This window comes from Falco peregrinus, chromosome 7 (genome assembly GCF_023634155.1).
Source record: "Falco peregrinus isolate bFalPer1 chromosome 7, bFalPer1.pri, whole genome shotgun sequence".
Taxonomy (NCBI): domain Eukaryota; kingdom Metazoa; phylum Chordata; class Aves; order Falconiformes; family Falconidae; genus Falco; species Falco peregrinus.
The window spans coordinates 39,042,271-39,061,113 of record NC_073727.1 but is presented as its reverse complement, the minus strand read 5'-3'; the positions used below and the strand labels follow the sequence as shown (position 1 = coordinate 39,061,113).

General features: G+C 38.7%; 1 protein-coding gene across 1 annotated transcript in view; it reads left to right on the top strand.

Moving 5' to 3' along the window:
* The window catches only part of MAP3K5 (mitogen-activated protein kinase kinase kinase 5), a 108,575-nt gene that overhangs the window by 36,493 nt on the left and 53,239 nt on the right, over nucleotides 1-18,843 (top strand). The window contains exons 3-7 of the mRNA XM_055810378.1: nucleotides 117-140; nucleotides 9,393-9,586; nucleotides 9,852-10,020; nucleotides 10,982-11,088; nucleotides 14,548-14,718. Coding sequence (XP_055666353.1) covers nucleotides 117-140; nucleotides 9,393-9,586; nucleotides 9,852-10,020; nucleotides 10,982-11,088; nucleotides 14,548-14,718 — 665 coding nt within the window. The remainder of the gene's footprint in view (nucleotides 1-116; nucleotides 141-9,392; nucleotides 9,587-9,851; nucleotides 10,021-10,981; nucleotides 11,089-14,547; nucleotides 14,719-18,843) is intronic.

Sequence of the window (18,843 nt, the reverse complement as noted above, 5' to 3'; positions counted from 1 at the left end):
CATTCTCCTGTCATGTGTCTGTAAATATTAATACTAGCAAGTCCTACTGATCAGATATTTTTCCTAATAGTTCATCAGTGCTATCAACGTTATATTTTTCTTCTTCTTTATTCTAGGAAATCATTTGCCAGAAGAATAATGTAAGTATGATTGCTGGGTGCTGGTTGAATTCTAGGCATTCCAAACTTCTGTACCATTTAATGTTGTTTATCTTCTGTTTTTCACTAGAATCATGTAACACTCTCCTACTGTATTTTACAGAGTTAGGTGCAGAATTCTGGAAATCCTAGCAGCAAATCTGTGTATATCACTGCGTTGCTAGGTACCAGGCTCACTTCTTACCTTTTCTCCATCTATCAGTGGTATTTTCCTTCCTGCCTTTACTTGTCTGTCATATTTTTTCACACACCATTTACATCTGTCATTTTGGTATTTTTTTTCTGTTGCCTTTTTCTGTACAGTGTTCTTCAGTGTTTCTAAAAAATGCTCTATTGAAAAGGAGAGTTATTTGGAAACTGATGCTCATTTTAGAAACCCATGGCTACAGCTATGAAAATATATATATATTTATAAAGAGAGAGTGTGTGTATTTATTTCTAGAAGCTGAGTCCTGGAGCCAGTTAGTCCTAGTGCAGTGCAGAACCTGGTAGTCTGTCAGTGACTGCCAATCGTTAAACTGTAGGTTTCTGCACCTTGGCATCCCTCTGGTTTCTGAGGTTGGCCTTGCAAATCCCCCTTCCCTTTTTCACTCCCTAGTTCAAGGGAGGCTGACCTGTGACTGAGAAAACGGCTTTGTCAGTGTGGTTTGTTCTGGGGCAGCAGGGCTGGTCATGTCAGAATGTATTTCTGGCATGTTGAGTTGTTCTTGGCTTCACTTTGGGACTTACTGGTAGCCATATATGCTAAGATATAATTTTATAGTGGTTAGTCAGCAGTGTGCAGATATCCTGAGGTGCTATGTGTATGCTGTACACTTCCATATTTGAATAAACTTTTCTAAGGGGCATATTTAATTTTAGAAATTGGTCAGGTTTTATTTCCCACAGTGTTAAAACTGCCATAAAAACTGCAGTATTCCTGGTTTAACTTTTTTATTTAACACTGAAATTCATGGATTAAGTACTGACTTCTGCCATTAAAAACATAATTATTTGAAAAGGATGCAGTTATCTACTGTAGGTGATAGAGTTTTTAAAGATGGCTTCAAAACCAGTGCAAGCTTTGGCCCTAATGATGCATGTTAAGTTACATATTATTTTTTATTTAAAAAAAAAAAAAAAGCAAAGAGGGTTCCAGGTAGAGTTTCTGTATAGCTCTTAATCAGAAAATGCTTTTCAGAGATCCACAGAATTCTGTGAATGATATGCTGGAGTCAAAATCTCTCATATTTTTCTAATGAAAGTGGAGTAAATGACCAGTTAGGCCTTTACACAAAACAAAAGAGGACAGTAAAACCATTCTTGTAAATGAATGTATTGCATTCTGTAAATTTGTTCTGGTGGCCCAGGATCCAGTGAAAATGATGTGTGACTAATGTAATGTCCCTGGGAGGGTAGGGGGAAGAGCTCTCTTAGCAAGAAACCAGCAGGAGATGACTGGTAAGTAGAATAAAGGGGAGATGTTTTCGTCTGTCCTATTTTTAAATGACAGTCCCTGAAGCCCAACAAGGGGTATAACTTGGACTCCATATCTTTGAGAAAGGATTGTTCTGTTTTCCATTTAAATTTGGATAGGTGGCTGTGAAACTGTCATTTATCATATTTAGAAATGTTTCAATGTATGCTGCAAAAAGAATGCATTCCTTGAGAGTCTTAGATGTTTTCAAGCACACCCACATAACATCTTTTCTGTGAGGAAGTATTTTCCCAAGGGTTAGAACAGGGATGTCAGTGAAACTGGCTTTAGCAACTGATCTATTTTTTTTTCTCCTTTTTCCTCGTTTTTTGACATTGTCAGCCAAATTACCTGGAACTAGACTCATTAAAATGTTGTTGTATGCCTAACTATTGAATATAATTTCTGCTTCATGAATATTAGGTTTCTTCCTAAATTGTAAGACTGTTGGATAAATGGGTATGACAAAGGTGCTGTTCTTGAGAGGCTGTGACTATGATGCCCTCCCTTACCAAAAATAGTTATATGAATGATTATGTGAGGTTGCACACAGAAAAAAAATGAAATTCACATATGGATAAACCAGGAGTTTAGTCCTGCTGTTCTGGAACGTGTTTTTTAATAGCACACAAACATCACCTGTAACAGGACAGTGGTATCCCTGGCATCAGGAAATTTAAAAAAAGCTGCAAAACAAGTATCTGTGTGTGTCTATATATATATCTGTCTATATATGTCTAACTGAAATGCCTTGTGTTTGTTTTTCCTGAACATTGTATCCCTGAAAGTGGTGGGGAGGAAAAAAAAACCCAATCCATTACCAGCTGTTTTTGTTCTTTGTTCTGACTGGATTTTTGTGCTTCCTAATAAGTCCATACAATGTTGCATAGCTAGGATAAGCTGCCTGGAGCCTTTCAGGGCAGAGCAATGCAAGATAACAGGCTCATTTCCTGTTATATGTGGTTTTATAGCTATTTAGTTGGACTTTTTCCAAATGCTGCACTAATACCAAAACCATACGCTTTTACAAGGAGTAATACTTCAACAGGAGGCAGTTATGTTGATATTTGGAATCTTAAGTTTAGTTTTTGCTGTTATCTGATTTTTGAGGTTAACCAAGCAGCAGAGGCATTCTAGAAATTGCTGGTAGAGTTTCAGTCACAAGGAGATGTTGGTATAAAGGTTACAGTTCATGGCTGTAGTTTGCTTATTTTGGCTCACCAGTTTTTATTTCATCCTAATTCTCCCCAGTTTGAATCTTACCAACTTTGAAGAAAAGCTGCAGGTCAGGTTCCAAATGGCCATTTATTCAACTTGTTAAAATTTCACTTCTTGCTGATTCTGAGGAAGTTTAATGTGCATGCATTGTACATACGGTTTGCAACCAGTTGCAGTGTTAAGTAACACCTTAACACAGTGCTTACCTTTCAGTTCAGGCTTCTTCCTTGCACCAGGTCGGAGTGACAGACAGCCTTGAGAGCTGCCTGGGGTGCAAGACTGGTACAGCTGCTGGCCTGACTGGGCAGCAATAGGAACCATTCTGCTGGGCAGCCAACTCACCAGTGTTAATGATTAAGCAACTCTTATTAGTGTTTTCCTTTTCTGACACTTGGAGGGGCCAGAGATTGTAATTTTTACAGTTTTTATACAGCCCTTCCTACCTGCCTCCTGTTTAAGGTGTAGCTTGGGAGGCAGTTTGGTGTAGCGCTTCTTCAGCAGGAGAATGGGTGACCCTGGGTGAGGCATGCCAGAGCTGTCTGCAAGCTTGGGACCTCCACATAGGTACTGCTAGAAGACTGCTGATCCCATAGGATATGTTTAGCTATTAGTCTCTTTCACTGTGGAAATAGTGGGAAATATTTTTGATACTCCTCAGCCAGCTGACAGATGACTTGGGGACAGTTTGATTTTTGGTGTCCAATTATGTAAAAATGCTATGTAGGAACCTTCAGTAAATATTTTGTTGATGATGACAACTGTGGTATTTATTGTTATTTATAATACATCACTATCTATTGTTCATTCTTACAATGTTTTTAATTCTTTGATTAATATATTTGGCATGTACTTTCCTTGGAAAAAGTTAGAACTTTTTCCCGATGTGAATATGATGAAAGGCCCATATACAATGTATGCTGAATTTTTACAAGTGTTTAAGATTTTAACAAGTGGCATGGCTGCAATAGAATGTTATTGCTGAGCATATAAAGAAAGAACATATTCCCAAAGAAAATGGAAAGTATGTAAAAGAATAGACCCAGTCTCTGTGCTTCAGTTTATTTGAGGTGTGAGGCTTACTTACGTTCCTTTTCAAATCAATAGCAAGGCTGTCATTCAGGTGAGTGGGATTTGAAGTAAACCCAAACTCAGTCTGTATTCATTAAAACGTCAGCACATGTTGATTTGCTGTGTGTTTGGGGGATGGAAGGAATAGATTTAATAACTTGGTTTAGGATTTTGCCATCTGCCACATGTAACACCAATGTGCAGTCAGAGAATTACCTCTAAGAAAAATCTCAAAGGAAGAATTGAAATAAGAGCAGATACTTCTCAAAAGAACTAGTAGGAGAAATGCAAAAAAAGCTGATCTTAATTAGAGGAGAGTCAGCAGGAAGAACAGTTCCTACTGTGACAGATACTGGCTTTTTTATTACTTCAGCTGATTTTATTTGTTAAAAAAGAGGAAAAAGTTACACTGGATGCTGACCTGAAGCTTAGGCAAGTAGATGGGATTCTGCTAGCTTCTCCCATCCATGAGTAAACCATGGTTTTGTTTTGGCAGATTTTTGTTTTCTTTGACACTTACTGTCTTCGAAGGCAGCTTTCTTCTGTTTGTCGATATTTGACTGTTAAATGATTCCAGCAGCGCTGTTTTAGTAAAGAAGAGCCTCAGGGAACTGAGAGGACTGCGCACCGTTGACACCCTGGGATTTTGCAAATTTTCTCCCTCCTTTTGAAGTAAAAGTCAAGATTAGGCAGAACTCAAATACTCATTTGTATAGCACCATGTTGTCTTAATCTGTACAGCTTTCTGTACTATGTCAGGTGTATTTGTGGGGAAGAGAATAGGATTTACCTTTTTGCATGGTATTCTTTCTAAGAAGACATGGTCTCCAAACTGAAGTCCCAAAAGGCTTCCCTTTTACAATAACAGTTCTGTGTTAGAGGGTGATATTGAAAGAAACACTGTTTTATATTCTTATTGTGATAATTAAAATATAACTGTATCCTATGCATTTTAACTATCTTTTAAATACAAATTGGTTCTATATTAATTTCTTTTCAGAAGCTATCAAACAAGAAGGAAGTGATTAATGTTCCAGTGACCAGTAGGTCTAGCTAGGAGTAGGATAGTCTTAAATTCTGTAACTGTAGAGCTATTAAGATGATCTTACAGCTGTATTTAAACTGAAATTACACAGTACTTTGGAATTGTTTACTTTTTCACAGGAAGTGAGGAATTGGAAAAATACAAAACAATTAAAACATTTGCAAAAATGAATTACAGGTTTTGTCACTTTGTGGTAAGCATTTATGTGTGTGTGTGTACCTGGCTCCAGCCAGTACTTCTGCCTTCTGATTAGTCTGACTGATTTAATGAAATGGGCTGTGACACAGATAGTCTTTCAGAAGGTGGCCTGATGTTGCCAGGTACTGAGTGTGCTGGCCCAAAACCTTCAATGATATGTATGTTCATATCTCCTAGATATAACTAGTTCAGCTGATTTGGGAGCTCAGGCCAAGTTTACCTTATCTAATGTCCCGAGTTCTTGTGCATCAGGCTGAACCATAGTAACTACCTGTATGCACACTCATGGCCCGTCCCAGCCCCTAATGTTTTCGGTAATGCCTTTCAGTTTACAACTCGGGTGACTTGCAATCACTTTTTAACTTCCATTAGTGTAATTTGAGCTTTTGAAGCTTAAATAATGAGTGATTTATAAAGAAAGAGGTTTGGAAAATGGAAATTACAGCACCTCTTGTTGACTGAGGCATCTATTCCCACCCACTTTTGAAGCCCCTTTAGGCTACTTAAATTTTTTTAAAGGAGGTTGGTGTAACTGAGAACATTGTCATTGGATTTAAGATGTTAACTCCTTCAAAAATTGCCCATTTTTTCTTGAATGGCTTGATTCTATTACTTTCATTGTACATGGTATGGTGAGTCAGACGAATGGATCAAAGGAAGATAACAACTTTATCTTGGGTGCTCAGCAGACTTAGAATATAGAATGAAGTTAATTAGGATTAGGAAAGAATATTGGAGTTTGTGAGATCAGAGCTGGGATGGAGTGTTACTGGGCAGATTTTAATAAGATAAGTGGAATATATTTAAACTTCCAAGTGGAATCATGTGCACTAAATCAATATGTAAAGAAATGTGTGAGCAGATGGGAAGTGTGTTCCAGAAGGATCACTTGATCCTTTCAGACTTAAGTTAATGGAGCTTGTATTTTGACAAAGAAGGTTGAGAAAGGAAGTAGAAGTGGCTGAGGCAGAGGTTACGTAGCCTGGGAGTGAGGAAAGAAGCAAGTCAGGCACTTTGTTTTGGGGAAGAAGGTTTAGAGCTGTCTGACACTGGAGCAGCTCCGCAGCCAGTGCCCCCACAGCCAGGTCCTCTCGGGCTTCCGTCCCAATCATTGTCCAAACGCAGTCAGGGCTGGGCTCTTTGTAGTTAGAATTTGTGACGGTGACAAAGTATGTTTCTCCACAGTGGGAGACTGTAGACTTTATTACGCAAGAGCAGCCTTGCCGTCGCTGTTACCTTATCTTTCTTTCACTACCACCTTTAGTAAATAATATATAACTTTTGATTATTTTTTTCCTCTTTTGTTACCAGAGCTACTGCCTGCCTACCTTTGTCAGTTTCAGCTGTTGAATATCTAATGTACTCTTTAGCTTGGAAAGTGAGATTGAGGTCAATGTTTCTTCTGTTTCTTAGCTTCACTGCATGTGGGTTTTTTTCTAGATTTTTTTTAAAGCCTATTTCCTAAGGAAATGAAACTTTTAAGAGCTGGTACTGTTTTTTCGTCCTCCACCCTCTTTTCTGTATCTGCCTGTTTGTCTGTCTGATGAATTTCAGCCAAATTTGGCTGGTTTCAGAGATGCAGAGCTCCAACAAAATCTAAATGTCTAGGTTAAGTTAACAACCAAATTAATGCCCTAGATGAGGGAAAGCCCATTCTGTTCCCACACTACTTGCTGCTGAGTATCAAGGTGAGATTCTAGCTTGAGACAATTCCCTGAGAACCCTGGGGGCCCTCTAAGCAATTGAAAATTGATTTTATTTTCTTTTGCTTTCTTCCCATACAGTGGTTTCTCCTGTCTTTTACTGTTAGGTTCTGCGTTGTCCACTGCTTCCAAAGGCTACCGGGTCTGCATGTGTTATGTAACACACTTTATAAAATAACCAGCTTTTTCTTCCCCTCAGGTAACTGGAAAAATGCATGCAAACTAATTCTTGTTGGCTCTCTTGTTCTACTGAAATAGATACCCGCTTCCTACAGAAGGTGCACTTGGGATCAGTTTATAAGACCTTTTGCTCAGTAGTGGACTCAGGCACTTGGCCTCTGCAGGACTAGAGTTTTCTTGCTCATAGGATTAAATACGAAGACTTCAGCACTGTCTCTGTAGGTGGCCTGACCATTATGCCAGGATAAACTTTGGGTTCTGGGGATTTCAAAAGCTGGAAAGATCCTTTTTCAGAGTTGATTTTTAATTAAGACCTGAGCTTTGGAAACACTATGCCAGAGGTCTGAGAAACCCTTCCTGCAAGCAGTCTTGAATTTATTTTTAAGGCACTGAATAAACATCAGGAAGTAAAATACTTGCCCCAGGATATCTGTAGCTACTTCACCCTTTCTCTTGGCTCTGACTTCCCAAACTTTTTCTCTTTTATTTAAAAAAGGAAAGTTTGAGAATACTCTGCCTGTGCTTAGTAGTGGCTCCTGTGCCAGGTACTGCCCACCCTGATGCTGTAATTGCTGAATCCAGTTCCAGCAAATTCATAATTTCCTCTCTGCTTTTGACTGTGGGGCTTCCTAGGTTTTAGCAGGGTCAAAGGTTCAGCCATTTACTCTTGAAACCGTGTGATCACCTTACATACTGTCATATTCTTGAGCAAAAGTGTCCATTCAATTCTTCATTGTGAAGATGAGAAGTTTAGGTTCTAGCATCACACTCCTTAATTGCTTGTTAAAAACAGTGATACGCCTCCCAGTTTTTAAGTTTCCTTTGGAAATGCTACACTCATGCACGGTAAAATCTGTTCTAGCTATTCAGCTGTAATAGTTTGTAGTTGTTGGGGGAAGAAGACTAAATTCATCCTTGTGCAAGTCTGTGTTTGCAATGATCTCCAACTAAGTTCTGGGTTAGTTGAGCTCGATGGACCTCGTGTAAATGCCTGCATCAATTACTTTGAAATTTTATATAGTTTGTCTATATCCCTCAGAAGTAGGGGTGGGGTTGCCTTTATAGCAAGGTTTTACAGCTTCATGGTGTAATAGGTGTAATTAAAAAAAAAAAAAAAAAAGTTTCCTGCACTCTTCATAGCCAGTCTCTGATCAGTATACAAACATGTTTACTGACATATCTGTGCATGTACATTTATACAGACTAGAGTACCTAAATCTTTCATGTTTTTAAAATCAGTTATGCATGTTAAAATGCATGCTTTAAGCACACAACTGGTATTGTGCATTTGAAAACTGCTCAGCCACTGCTCTCTCAATGCATGGAGCTCAGCTTGCCAGGGGAGTCTCTGAAGTGATGTCCTCATTGCTTTATTGACCTCTGGGAGAAAAATATAAGCTGACCAGAAGGTAATTAACTTTGGAAGTAATTTAGGGGTACCAAAATGATGGGTCTCAAAAACTGCTTTTTTAAGGCTTTTCTTGCTGGGCAGCTGCTGACCACTTCAGTAGTGGAGTCAGCTTTAAGAGCTAAATGGCAGAAGTCTTCCTGATTTTGATGGTGTGCTGTCTCATAGTTAAGACCCTTTGGAACCACAAATATTCAGCAAGCTTTCTGTGTGCATAAATCTGTACTTGCACACATACCACAGGCACCAGACATCCTGCCTCCCTGGAAGATAAAATTATTTTTGTGTGTGTGAAGTCTCTGTCATACATTGATAGACAGAAATCAATACAGTTTAGCAATGCTAAAACAATAATAAGTGGTTATTCTGAAATATGTGTAGTTTTAAGCTCAATGGCCAAGAAGGTTTGCTACATAGCAAGGAATTTAGTTTGTCTTTGTTACGCTAAACTGTTGGAGTAGTTTTGCAGCTCATGTGAGGATTAGGTTCCTCTACAGTTTTCCTGTTGTGAGGCAGCTAGCTTGTGTTACTGTTTTCAGCATCTGTGAGCCTAACTACACTAGATTACAGAATGCTTGTTCTCTTCTGAACATCGGTCACCTTGAAAAGAGCGCACGTCAGCTTCGCTTGAGTCTGCCTGCCACTGCGGGGTGACTGGAGTGTGCCCTTGGTATTATTTTGCTGTTGAGCCAATGACTGTTGTAAGGTCAATGCAATGCTTCTAAAAAGACTTATCCTGCAGAAGCAGTTCAGAAATCTGAAAGAATACGTTTCAGGTGTATGTCATATTTGAGAGGAAAACTCAATTTATGTAATCCTTGGCTTCATAGGTAAAATCTTGGTCTTGCCGAAGCAAGCAGATCACCCTTTGACTTCTGCTGGTAGCATATGGGGTGGTTTTATGCTTAAGCTTGTCATACCATAGCTTCCCTAAGTATTGCACCTTGTTTCCCTACAGATGTGCACTGGTAACTACATATTTGTTCCTTATATGATAACTCCACATAACAAGGTGTACTGCTGTGACAGCAGTTTTATGAAGGGACTAACAGAACTGATGCAGCCCAGTTTTGAGTCACTGCTTGGGCCTATATGCTTACCTCTGGTGGATCGATTTATTCAGCTCTTGAAGGTGGCACAGGCCAGTTCAAGGTGAGTTGTCTTTTTGTACCCCTGTGTAAAATCCATATATTCCTGCTAGCAATATAAATGCCAGGCTCTTGCTTCAGGGTGATGTGATGTTTTTCCTTCTGTTGAGACAAATGGATAATTAATAATTTAGCTTGACCAAATCTCTCCATTAACACTGCATTACCAATAAATGTTCCACATACACATTGTGGGAGAGCTGCAGGGCCAGAAAAACAAGTGCAAGGGACCTGTCCCAGATTGCTGATGTGATGCTGTTCCCCTCCAGCCAGTATTTTAGGGAATCCATTCTGAACGACATCAGGAAGGCCCGTACCCTCTACACAGGCAAGGAGCTTGCTGCAGAGCTGGCAAGGATTCGACAGCGGGTGGATAATGTCGAAGTTTTGTCTGCTGACATTGTGATAAACTTGCTGCTGTCCTACAGAGACATCCAGGTATGACTCCTATGCTCTAAGATCATCTAAAACGTAGTGAATTAATGACGTTCTCAGTGAAAATTTTGGTGTATTTTGCACAGGTTTTCTAACAAACTATATGAATAATGCACACTAGTAAAAATCTGCCGTATCATCACTGATGCTTTTTACTTTATTTTGTAGTTACACTGTATATAGCGTGCCTTTACGTAGCAGAAAAGTGGTGTTATTTTGTAACAGCACCTAAAAAGTACACAACATAAAATAACTCTTTGCCATCACAGCATTACTCTGTGATGGACAGCGCATAGTGTGTCCTACTTAAAGGCTATGTTACCATTCTGCTATTGATATGTATATGTATTCTTTGTCACCATGCTTGTGACATTTCTCATGGAAACATAACATGTTCATATGCATTTCAGCTTCCGGAATGGTGCTAGTAATCACTTACTTTGTTATACCTAATTTCAACTGTTTCTTCTTAAACATTTTAAATGGTTTGTTTTTCAATTTTATTTTGTTTGTTTTTTAAATGTCAGTGAATAAGCTACTTTGAAAACTGTGGTATTGAAAGATTCTTTTACTTTGTTTTTGTGGCTCATGCCTACTTCAGAGATTTGGGATGCCTTAATTCAGATGCAGTTAGCATTATAATGTCTGTACAATATGAACTCTGATATGTGTTCAGCCCCTGAAGCTAATTTTAATCATGAAACAGATGTACTAAAATTTTCACAGGTCCAAATTGAAGCAGTACAAGAGACCAAATTGTGTCTTTCTCTGCTAAATACTGTGCCTATTCACATTTCTGATGAGTGCCAGGCTATTTACAGTTTGAGACTGAAGAAACTGAAACTTAAAATAAACTGAAAATACTTTTTAGTATGAAATAAGAGGTGCTTAGGCCAAAGAGGACTTTATATAGGCATACCTCAGTACAGCCACTTAAAACTTCGTTATTCCTTTCTTTTGGAAGGATTATGATTCCATTGTGAAACTGGTGAAAACTTTAGAAAAACTGCCTACTTTTGACTTGGCTTCCCACCACCATGTGAGGCTTCATTATGCATTTGCACTGAACAGGTAAGAATCCACCCTTCCTTGTGCTGTTGAATAGTAAATCAGAACTGCAAACTTCACAGAGGGTTGGTAATCTGGGGTGAACTTCCCTACTGGAATCTTCATATGCAGGTCTAGGGTTGTCACTGCAGCAACTTCGGGGGCTCTGAGCTTTGTGATCAACCCTGGCTTTTTTTCTCTCGTATTGTCAAATTCTGTTCCTTTTCCTTTAGCAGGAGTGTTTGATTTGTCTTTCCTTAGGATTGCATCATTTTTCCATTCAGTACCTAAATCGGCAAATAAATACCTAGCAGTACTTTACCTCTGTAAAATACACTTCTAATATTGCTATGTAAGTGGCAGTGCTGCAGCATTTCTGATAACTTAGGCATCATCCCATCCAGGTCTGAGTTCTTGTAGCGTCAGGAGGCAGGAGGAGAACTTCCAGCAAATGTCTGTCAGAAGATTTTATTATAATAATAAGTTAACATATTCTCTCATAGCATGCATGAAATGTGCCACATGGAGCAACATGCACTACTTTCTTCAGTTAAATGAGAGCCAAGCCTAGATTTTTCTTCTAGGATACTAGCAATTGGGCAAGGCACTGAAGGGGGAGTTTTTCAGAGGAAATTAGAGGTTTTCTGCTCCCTCACTGTTACCACGATGAACATTTTTCTATTGACATTTAGAGGAGTAGACCAGGTTTCAGCAGGCATTGAAATTCTCAAATGAAGGAAATATCTACAGATCTTTCTGCTTCTCACAGATTTGAGTATTGTAATTCAGGTTTGCTGACGATGCTCGAAACTGCCTATCATGTCAAAGTGATGTCAAAATATGTCACAAGTAACTAGCTGAAAAAATAAACTTGTTTTTGAAAGAAAAAAACCCAACAAAACAAGAATAAAACCCCCAGCTATCAGGCATTGTTCTGTCTGAATAAAATGTCTAGATACTTTCTTGTTCCTTTATACCAGGTATATGAAGGTTAAAAATATTGTGCCTTTTTCCTTCCTCCTTTGCCATAAATGTGTGGGCTTTGCAGATTAAATAATGCAGCATGGATGTGCTACTTCTACATAGCCTTCACAAAGGTCACTTGAAGGTTTAACAAGTGATAATTTTCTAGAACAAGGTCACCTTTGAAAGCAGGACTTGACTAGTTCACTGGCGCACTAAAATCCTGCAAAACTGCAGTACCATCTTTTCAGGCAGATCCCTGTACTTCATGGGTTCTGTTGGCACTTCTTGCAGACTGAAAGGTCTGTCTTCACAGTTGTGACTGTAAGATGTAGCCTTTGAAGGTATCTGTCATACAAAAGGTCTACACAGTACCTCTGAAGGAGTTCACATCAGATTTGCCTCTCGCTTCTTTCTCCAGATTGTACATTCAACTGGAATCCATGACAGCCATGAAAATGTTCATGCTTTGGTGTATGTCAAGAAGGAGTTGCTTGGGCTGGCTGTAGCTTTCTCCTTATTGGGAATACAGAGGATATTTCCTGAGCTAAGGCAGGTCCGGATCTGCACATCCGAATGTTTGCTATGGAAGAAGCTGTCTCTCTTGCTTCTAATCCAGGTCATTAGTACGGAAGCATGGAGCAGCTCAATTAGTCAGGATTAGTCTGACCTAAATCAAGAAAGTGTGTGAGGGCACTGATGGAAGAGTAAGCAGAAAGAAAAGTAGGGATGTCTGTCTCTGGAGACCACTGAAGTGTAAATGGCTCATATTACAGAACACTGTTGTGCCTTACTGGTTTTGTTCTCATTAGGTTCAGCTAGCTATTGGTTTGATTTGGATTAGTGATAGTCAAAACAAGATGTGGAAGTGTTATCCACCCGAAAGTCCATTCTGAAAATTGCCCTTCTCTAATGGAGGTCAACCAAAAAATCCATAAAGAAGCTGCCTTGTTGTTTTACTTTGAGTGGTCAGTATGAGAAAACAACAGGAAGCCAACCTTCATCAGCTGGGCAAGTGATCACTTGGCAGGGGAGCTTAAATAACGCAGATGTGAAGGAGACTTGCTTGGCCAGGAGCACTGGGTTTTTCTGCCTGGGGCCTGGGATTGGGAGCACTTATCCATCTCAAATGAGTACACCAGGCTTGCTGTGCCGCTCTAGAAGTACTTGGGGAGCCTCCTGCAGCGTTGTAGTCTGAGGGAACTTTCCCTAATCTGTTAGAAATTGACTGGTCTGAAGGTTGGGAAGAGACAGCAATGGGTTTCATTTATCTTTCTCATCAGGGTGAGACATCAGTAGAGGTTGGCCCAGCATGTAGACTTGCACACTGGTTTTTTTTTGCTCAGGGGAGCAGTTTATACTGTCTACTCAAGCAAGTGCTTTTGCTGTTTTCATAATTATTTTTGTTATGTTGTAAGTACTCATTTGTCCTCTGTTACCCATTCTGCTTTGATTTAAACCTTTTCTTCCACATCACTCCCTTCTGGAGCTACGTACGTGAGCCCAGAGCTCATGAGTTTAGGTATCACTTCAAGTACACATGCTCTGATCTCTCAGGTTTGACGTTGATGCTGCCTGTGCAGACGTATCAAAATGTTGATACGTTCTTGTAGAGGAGGAAGAAAAAAATCTGTTACTGAACATCTGATCAAGTAGTATCTCCTTTAAGATGGTTGTGGGTTTTGATGGTTTTTTTTTTCTCTCTGAGGTAGCTTTGTCTTGCAGGCTTCTTCAATGCAAAGCCTGCAAGGCAGATACAAAACCGCTTTTATATTTTGCCCCCCGTTCAAGTTTTAGCCACTCAAATATTACATGCAATTTCTCCAAAAGAATACAGTATCTCCCTAAACCACCAAAGAATTTTTTTTTTTGCTGAGTGTGGGGTAATTTGCTTATTCAGTACACAAATACGTAAAAAATTCTGAACTCTTGATACTGAATGATATATGTATCCAAACTGAGTCACCAGGAAATGTCTAATGCTTGCAATTAATGTGGTTTATTCATCTGAAGTACTTTTGTTAATATTGCCTTACTAGCTTCACTTCTTAACCTTCCTCATCATAGGAATTCAATCAAGTTTATGCTTTTTGATTTTTTGCTTCACGTTCAAAATGTAAAAAAAAAAATAAATCACAAACCCAAGATGGAATCTTCTCCTTTAAAGCATGATTTTCTCTGAAAGAAATATTAAGATATGAAAGCAAGGTTCATCTTTCTGTTTTGTAAGAAAGTAACACATGATCTTTTAAAGAATTGCTCTTGAGGCTCTTGTTGCTGTTGACAGTGTTTTGCCTCTACCTGATGCTTCATGAGAGTGAGATGATGTGTTTGGGTGCTTTTTTAAAGGTGTCCCATGATATTAAGGAAAAAAAACAAAAAGGGAAGGGAGAGGGGGAAGTGTGTGTCTAGAAGCACATTTTACATGGATGAAGTCATATGTATTCAAACATGGCCATGTAAAAAGTATTTCTTGTTAACTTTATTGGGTTTTTAATCAAAATGTTTATGTTTTAATAGGCGAAATCTGCCTGGAGACAGACAGAAAGCTCTAGAAATTATGATTCCCCTAGTAGAACAGGAAGACCAAGTAGCTTCAGATATGTACTGCCTGGTTGGTCGAATTTACAAGGACATGTTTTTGGAATCGGGGTTCACAGATACAGAAAGCAGGGACAAAGGGACGTTCTGGTGAGTACTGTTTTCTTGGCTGATGTCCTTTTTTTAGCTTTGGGAAAATAGTCCTTAAACAAGAATATATTTCAACTGTTTTTCGTTACAAATATTTGGCATCCTTAAGGGAAACTGAATTTTCTAATCTTTGCTTATTTGTTAAGAATGAGAGATTTATGTTGTTCACAGATCTGGTTCCACAAAGTTCTTGAAGTGGCTCAGAGACTTGGAAACTTTGGTAGCTCTCATCAGAGTGTATTTTCTTCCTTTTTCCCAAATGGGAAGTCTGTTTATTATTCTTAGGAATTATATTTTTCTTGGGAATCTGGGCTAGACAATAATCAGCTGTGAATCAATTGGTATACCTGCAATCTGATAGATACTATCTAGCTAGGCTTAAAGGTGCTGACGTTTAACTCTGCACTGATGCTTAGAATGTGGGGGGTTTGGGGTTTTTTGGGGGGGTTTCCATGCTCACAAGCAATATGACTGTTTCAAACTCATGCTGGCATCATCACCCTATAGTATATGCATATTACAGTGGACTATGGTACCATTGGTAGTCAAAGAAGCACACAATAGGCTAAACAAACTCTTATGTTAATTTTAGAGGCAAGTATAGGGGGTTTTTTTTGCTTTTAAAGTGCACTAAAATTTCATCATGTGGAACAGGTTAAAAAATGGAGGCACTGGACACCATCCTATGCTTCTGTCAGGATGAGCAGCTTTTCTCTAGTATAATCCAGATGAGGATACAGACAAATTGTGTTTATGTATCCTACACATCATGTCCTGATTCTGGTCTTGTGCTCATCAGCTGCTTGTTTTCTTCTCCCTTCATCATTTATCACTTGTTTTCAGTAAACTTCAGATTATAACTGTCTTTGGTAAAAGATAAGATAAAATTGTTTACCATTTATGGCCTCCAAATACAAATACAGTTTATAATTGCTGATCATGCTTTACTGTTTTGCAGTGCTTACTGGATTTTTTTAAAGATGTTGAAATAACATGAATGCAGCATATTGTCACCCCACCCCACCCCCCTTCATATTTTTGGATTACAGAAAATATTTATTTTCTCTAAGGCAAAGCCCATGACAAACTTTCAAGTTTCTGTTTTGAAAGAAATATTTTGCTGATGTCATTAACTAATATAAAAAGAAAACTAGTTCCGTGTACAAATACTAGGCATTATCACAGGCTTAATAGAATAAATAGAAATTACTTTTGCTGTTGTGCGTCTTGCTTTCTCCTCATTCATATTGCCTTATGAACAGATAAACTTTGAGACTTTCAAATGTAATTGAACTAAGAACAATCATATATATAATAGTGGTAATTACTTCTAGGATATTTCATGTAGCCATTTTAACACACATAATAGATGCATCTTAGCAGTCAAGATATTCATACATTTAATGAGGGGAAGCGATTGCAGTCAGGCATACCAGTTTGGGAAAGAACAGCAGGCTGGCAGCTGCTGCAGCAGGGTAGGATGCTGACGGGCCAGCCCCTAAATAATCCCTGAAGTCTCTGGCAGGTAAAATCCAACACAGCCTGCTCCATGCGCCGGCTGCTGTCGAAGAAGGTGATCTCTGTTGAGTCAAGCTGGAGTTTGGCCAGAAGCTGTACCAAGTGGGCCAGTTGCTTTTGGTTTGTACTTCATGCTGGATGTTGATTTGAATTCTGGTGTAAATCATAGAGCAGGCTTGATGTGGCTGAAGGGTTAACTCATAACTCAGTGGAAGGCTCTTGGGAAGGAGTAGACCTCCTCTAGTTCTGCAGCAGGCCACAACAGGGCAAGACGTGTGCAGGAATGATGTCTCTGTCATAGTGTTTTGCAACAAGTGACGTCAAGGTACTTCAGTTTATTTAAAAAAAAAAAAAAGAGAAAGAAAAAAAAGAAAAAGGTAGGCAGTGTGCTTTCCTGATAATTGAAAAGCAGAATAAAAGACATCTTTCAAATAAATATGAGAGAAAAGATGAAAGATTAATTAACTGTCAGTTTCTTGTTGCATACTGACAGTATAAATCACACTTACCAAAGCTATCAAGTCTTTATTCAAAACTTCTCACTGCTACCTCCCTAATTCAGTGTCTGCACTGCAACGTTTTCCCAAGTGTCAGCTTTCAATTTCTTAATGGCATTTATAATTGCATCAGCTAAGCCAGCTCTACTTTATAGGCAGACTTTTAAACCTTACGGTCTTTCTGCAATACTGCATGGGTTTCTGCAGTGATACTTGGGGCATGACGATGTACAGCATTCGCACCAGTTGAATGTAAATCAGTTTAGTCAACAGATGTGACCTTTGAATTGTTTAAGAAACTGTGAATATTTTTGTTTGTTCAAAATTCATTATTACAGGGTTTGTAGATTTTTACTCTCCAGGCTATATGTATGTAAGGCAGGGTTAAGAATGTCATCACAGGACTGCACCAAATATAAAATCATGGTTTTGGTTGTAATGATTTAGGAGAGGTAAATAGGACTACAGAGGTCCAAGATACCCGTATTTCGTGGTGTGAGTAGCACATAAAGATGGCTAGAAAAATGAATTTCTGCTGTGTGAATATTTGTCCAAGAACTAGAGAAATTTTGATAGTCATGCCAGAAATTAGGCATTTTGGGGCAAAACAAAAAAGTCAAAGTACAGAGTCTCTTCTATTGGAACAAAAATACTTATAGTCAAGGTTTTTTCCTCTTCTGTCAATCTTTCCCCTCTCCTTTTCCTGATATTGCATGAGAATTACAGCATGAAAGATCTCTAGGGCAAAAAAGTGAGTCCAGTTCCCAACATCGCTCTATCTCCAAACAGATTATTTCAGCCAACCGGTCTGTTCTAGCTATGTGTGCTTAGAATCAATGATAGTGTCATCCTGTTTGGCTGGTGGGTTTTTATGGGGTTTGTTGTTGTTGTGTGAGGTTTTTTGTTGTCTTTTTTTTTAAATGAGCAAACATTTTTTTAGAATTAGTTGAGTTTTCTTTGCTCATTATGCTTTTTTTTAGAGGACTAGACTCTTGTCTAATGATCAGATTCTTTGGAGGTGGGCGGCTCCACCCAGTATGGAAAGAATATATATGTAGCAGATTGAAGAGGAGATTGTCTTGCAGTTTTGGAAAGCAGAGCTTATGTTAAAGGATGCACAGTCCTGAATCATTACAGCAGGAAAAACAACAAAGAAATAAATTAAAACCAGCCCATATTTTTGGCTCGGTGGGATCAAAATGCCTTAGTTTTTGCTTACATGTCAAAGCATGGTTTAGAAGCCAAATTCTTAGGGTTGGCATAGATTATTTATCTTTCCTTCTTTATATATTAATGTCACAACCTGATTAATATTTTTTTTATATTACCCATTTATTTGAATTTTTCTCATTCTTTTTTAAAAGTAACTTAAGCTCCATTGCTCTTACTGTGGCAGAGTTGCGTTGACTGAATCATTTGTGCTCCTTAAATCACACATGATAGTCTTGGTTGCCCCCTCCTTACAGAGGGAGGTGTGTCTGTGTACGTATATATATCTGCAACCAAACATTCTTGTCCTGTAGAACAAGTTTAAAGCACTGTAGATCTGCTGTCTCTGTTGTCACCTCAACTTGAATTGCTAGTGTGAGGATAGCTGTGTTTGTGTGAGCATCATTCGATGACTGTTAAGACAAGATATAGGCTGGGTGAATATCACTGCCATTCCTCTTGCTCACTCATTTCCTCTTGAGAATAAAATCTGGTATAGTCCTTTTTTATGTGAATAGACTCATAAGGACAATGTCAGTGAGACACCCAGTAAAGAATAAAATTTGGAGTAGCCGAAATAGTGGCTAAATGTGAAGTATGTTTTTGTATCACTTGCTTGTGTGCTTAGGCATTTTGGTATGTTTGTGTGTTGCTGTAGCAGATCCACAACAGAATCTAAGGTTTCAAGTCAGTGAAAATTCACATATCTAAGAGTAAATTCATGAGGTTATTAATAAATGTAACTGTGAAACAGGCCTCTTACAAGCTGATTGTATTGTTTTTCTTTAATCTCAAAGAAAACTGGAAATCTAGTAAGATACTTCACTGGGATGGATGAGTAGCGTCTGTGCTTGTTGTGTAAGGGGAAAGGAAACAGGAGGAGGATGTATAAATAGCGGAC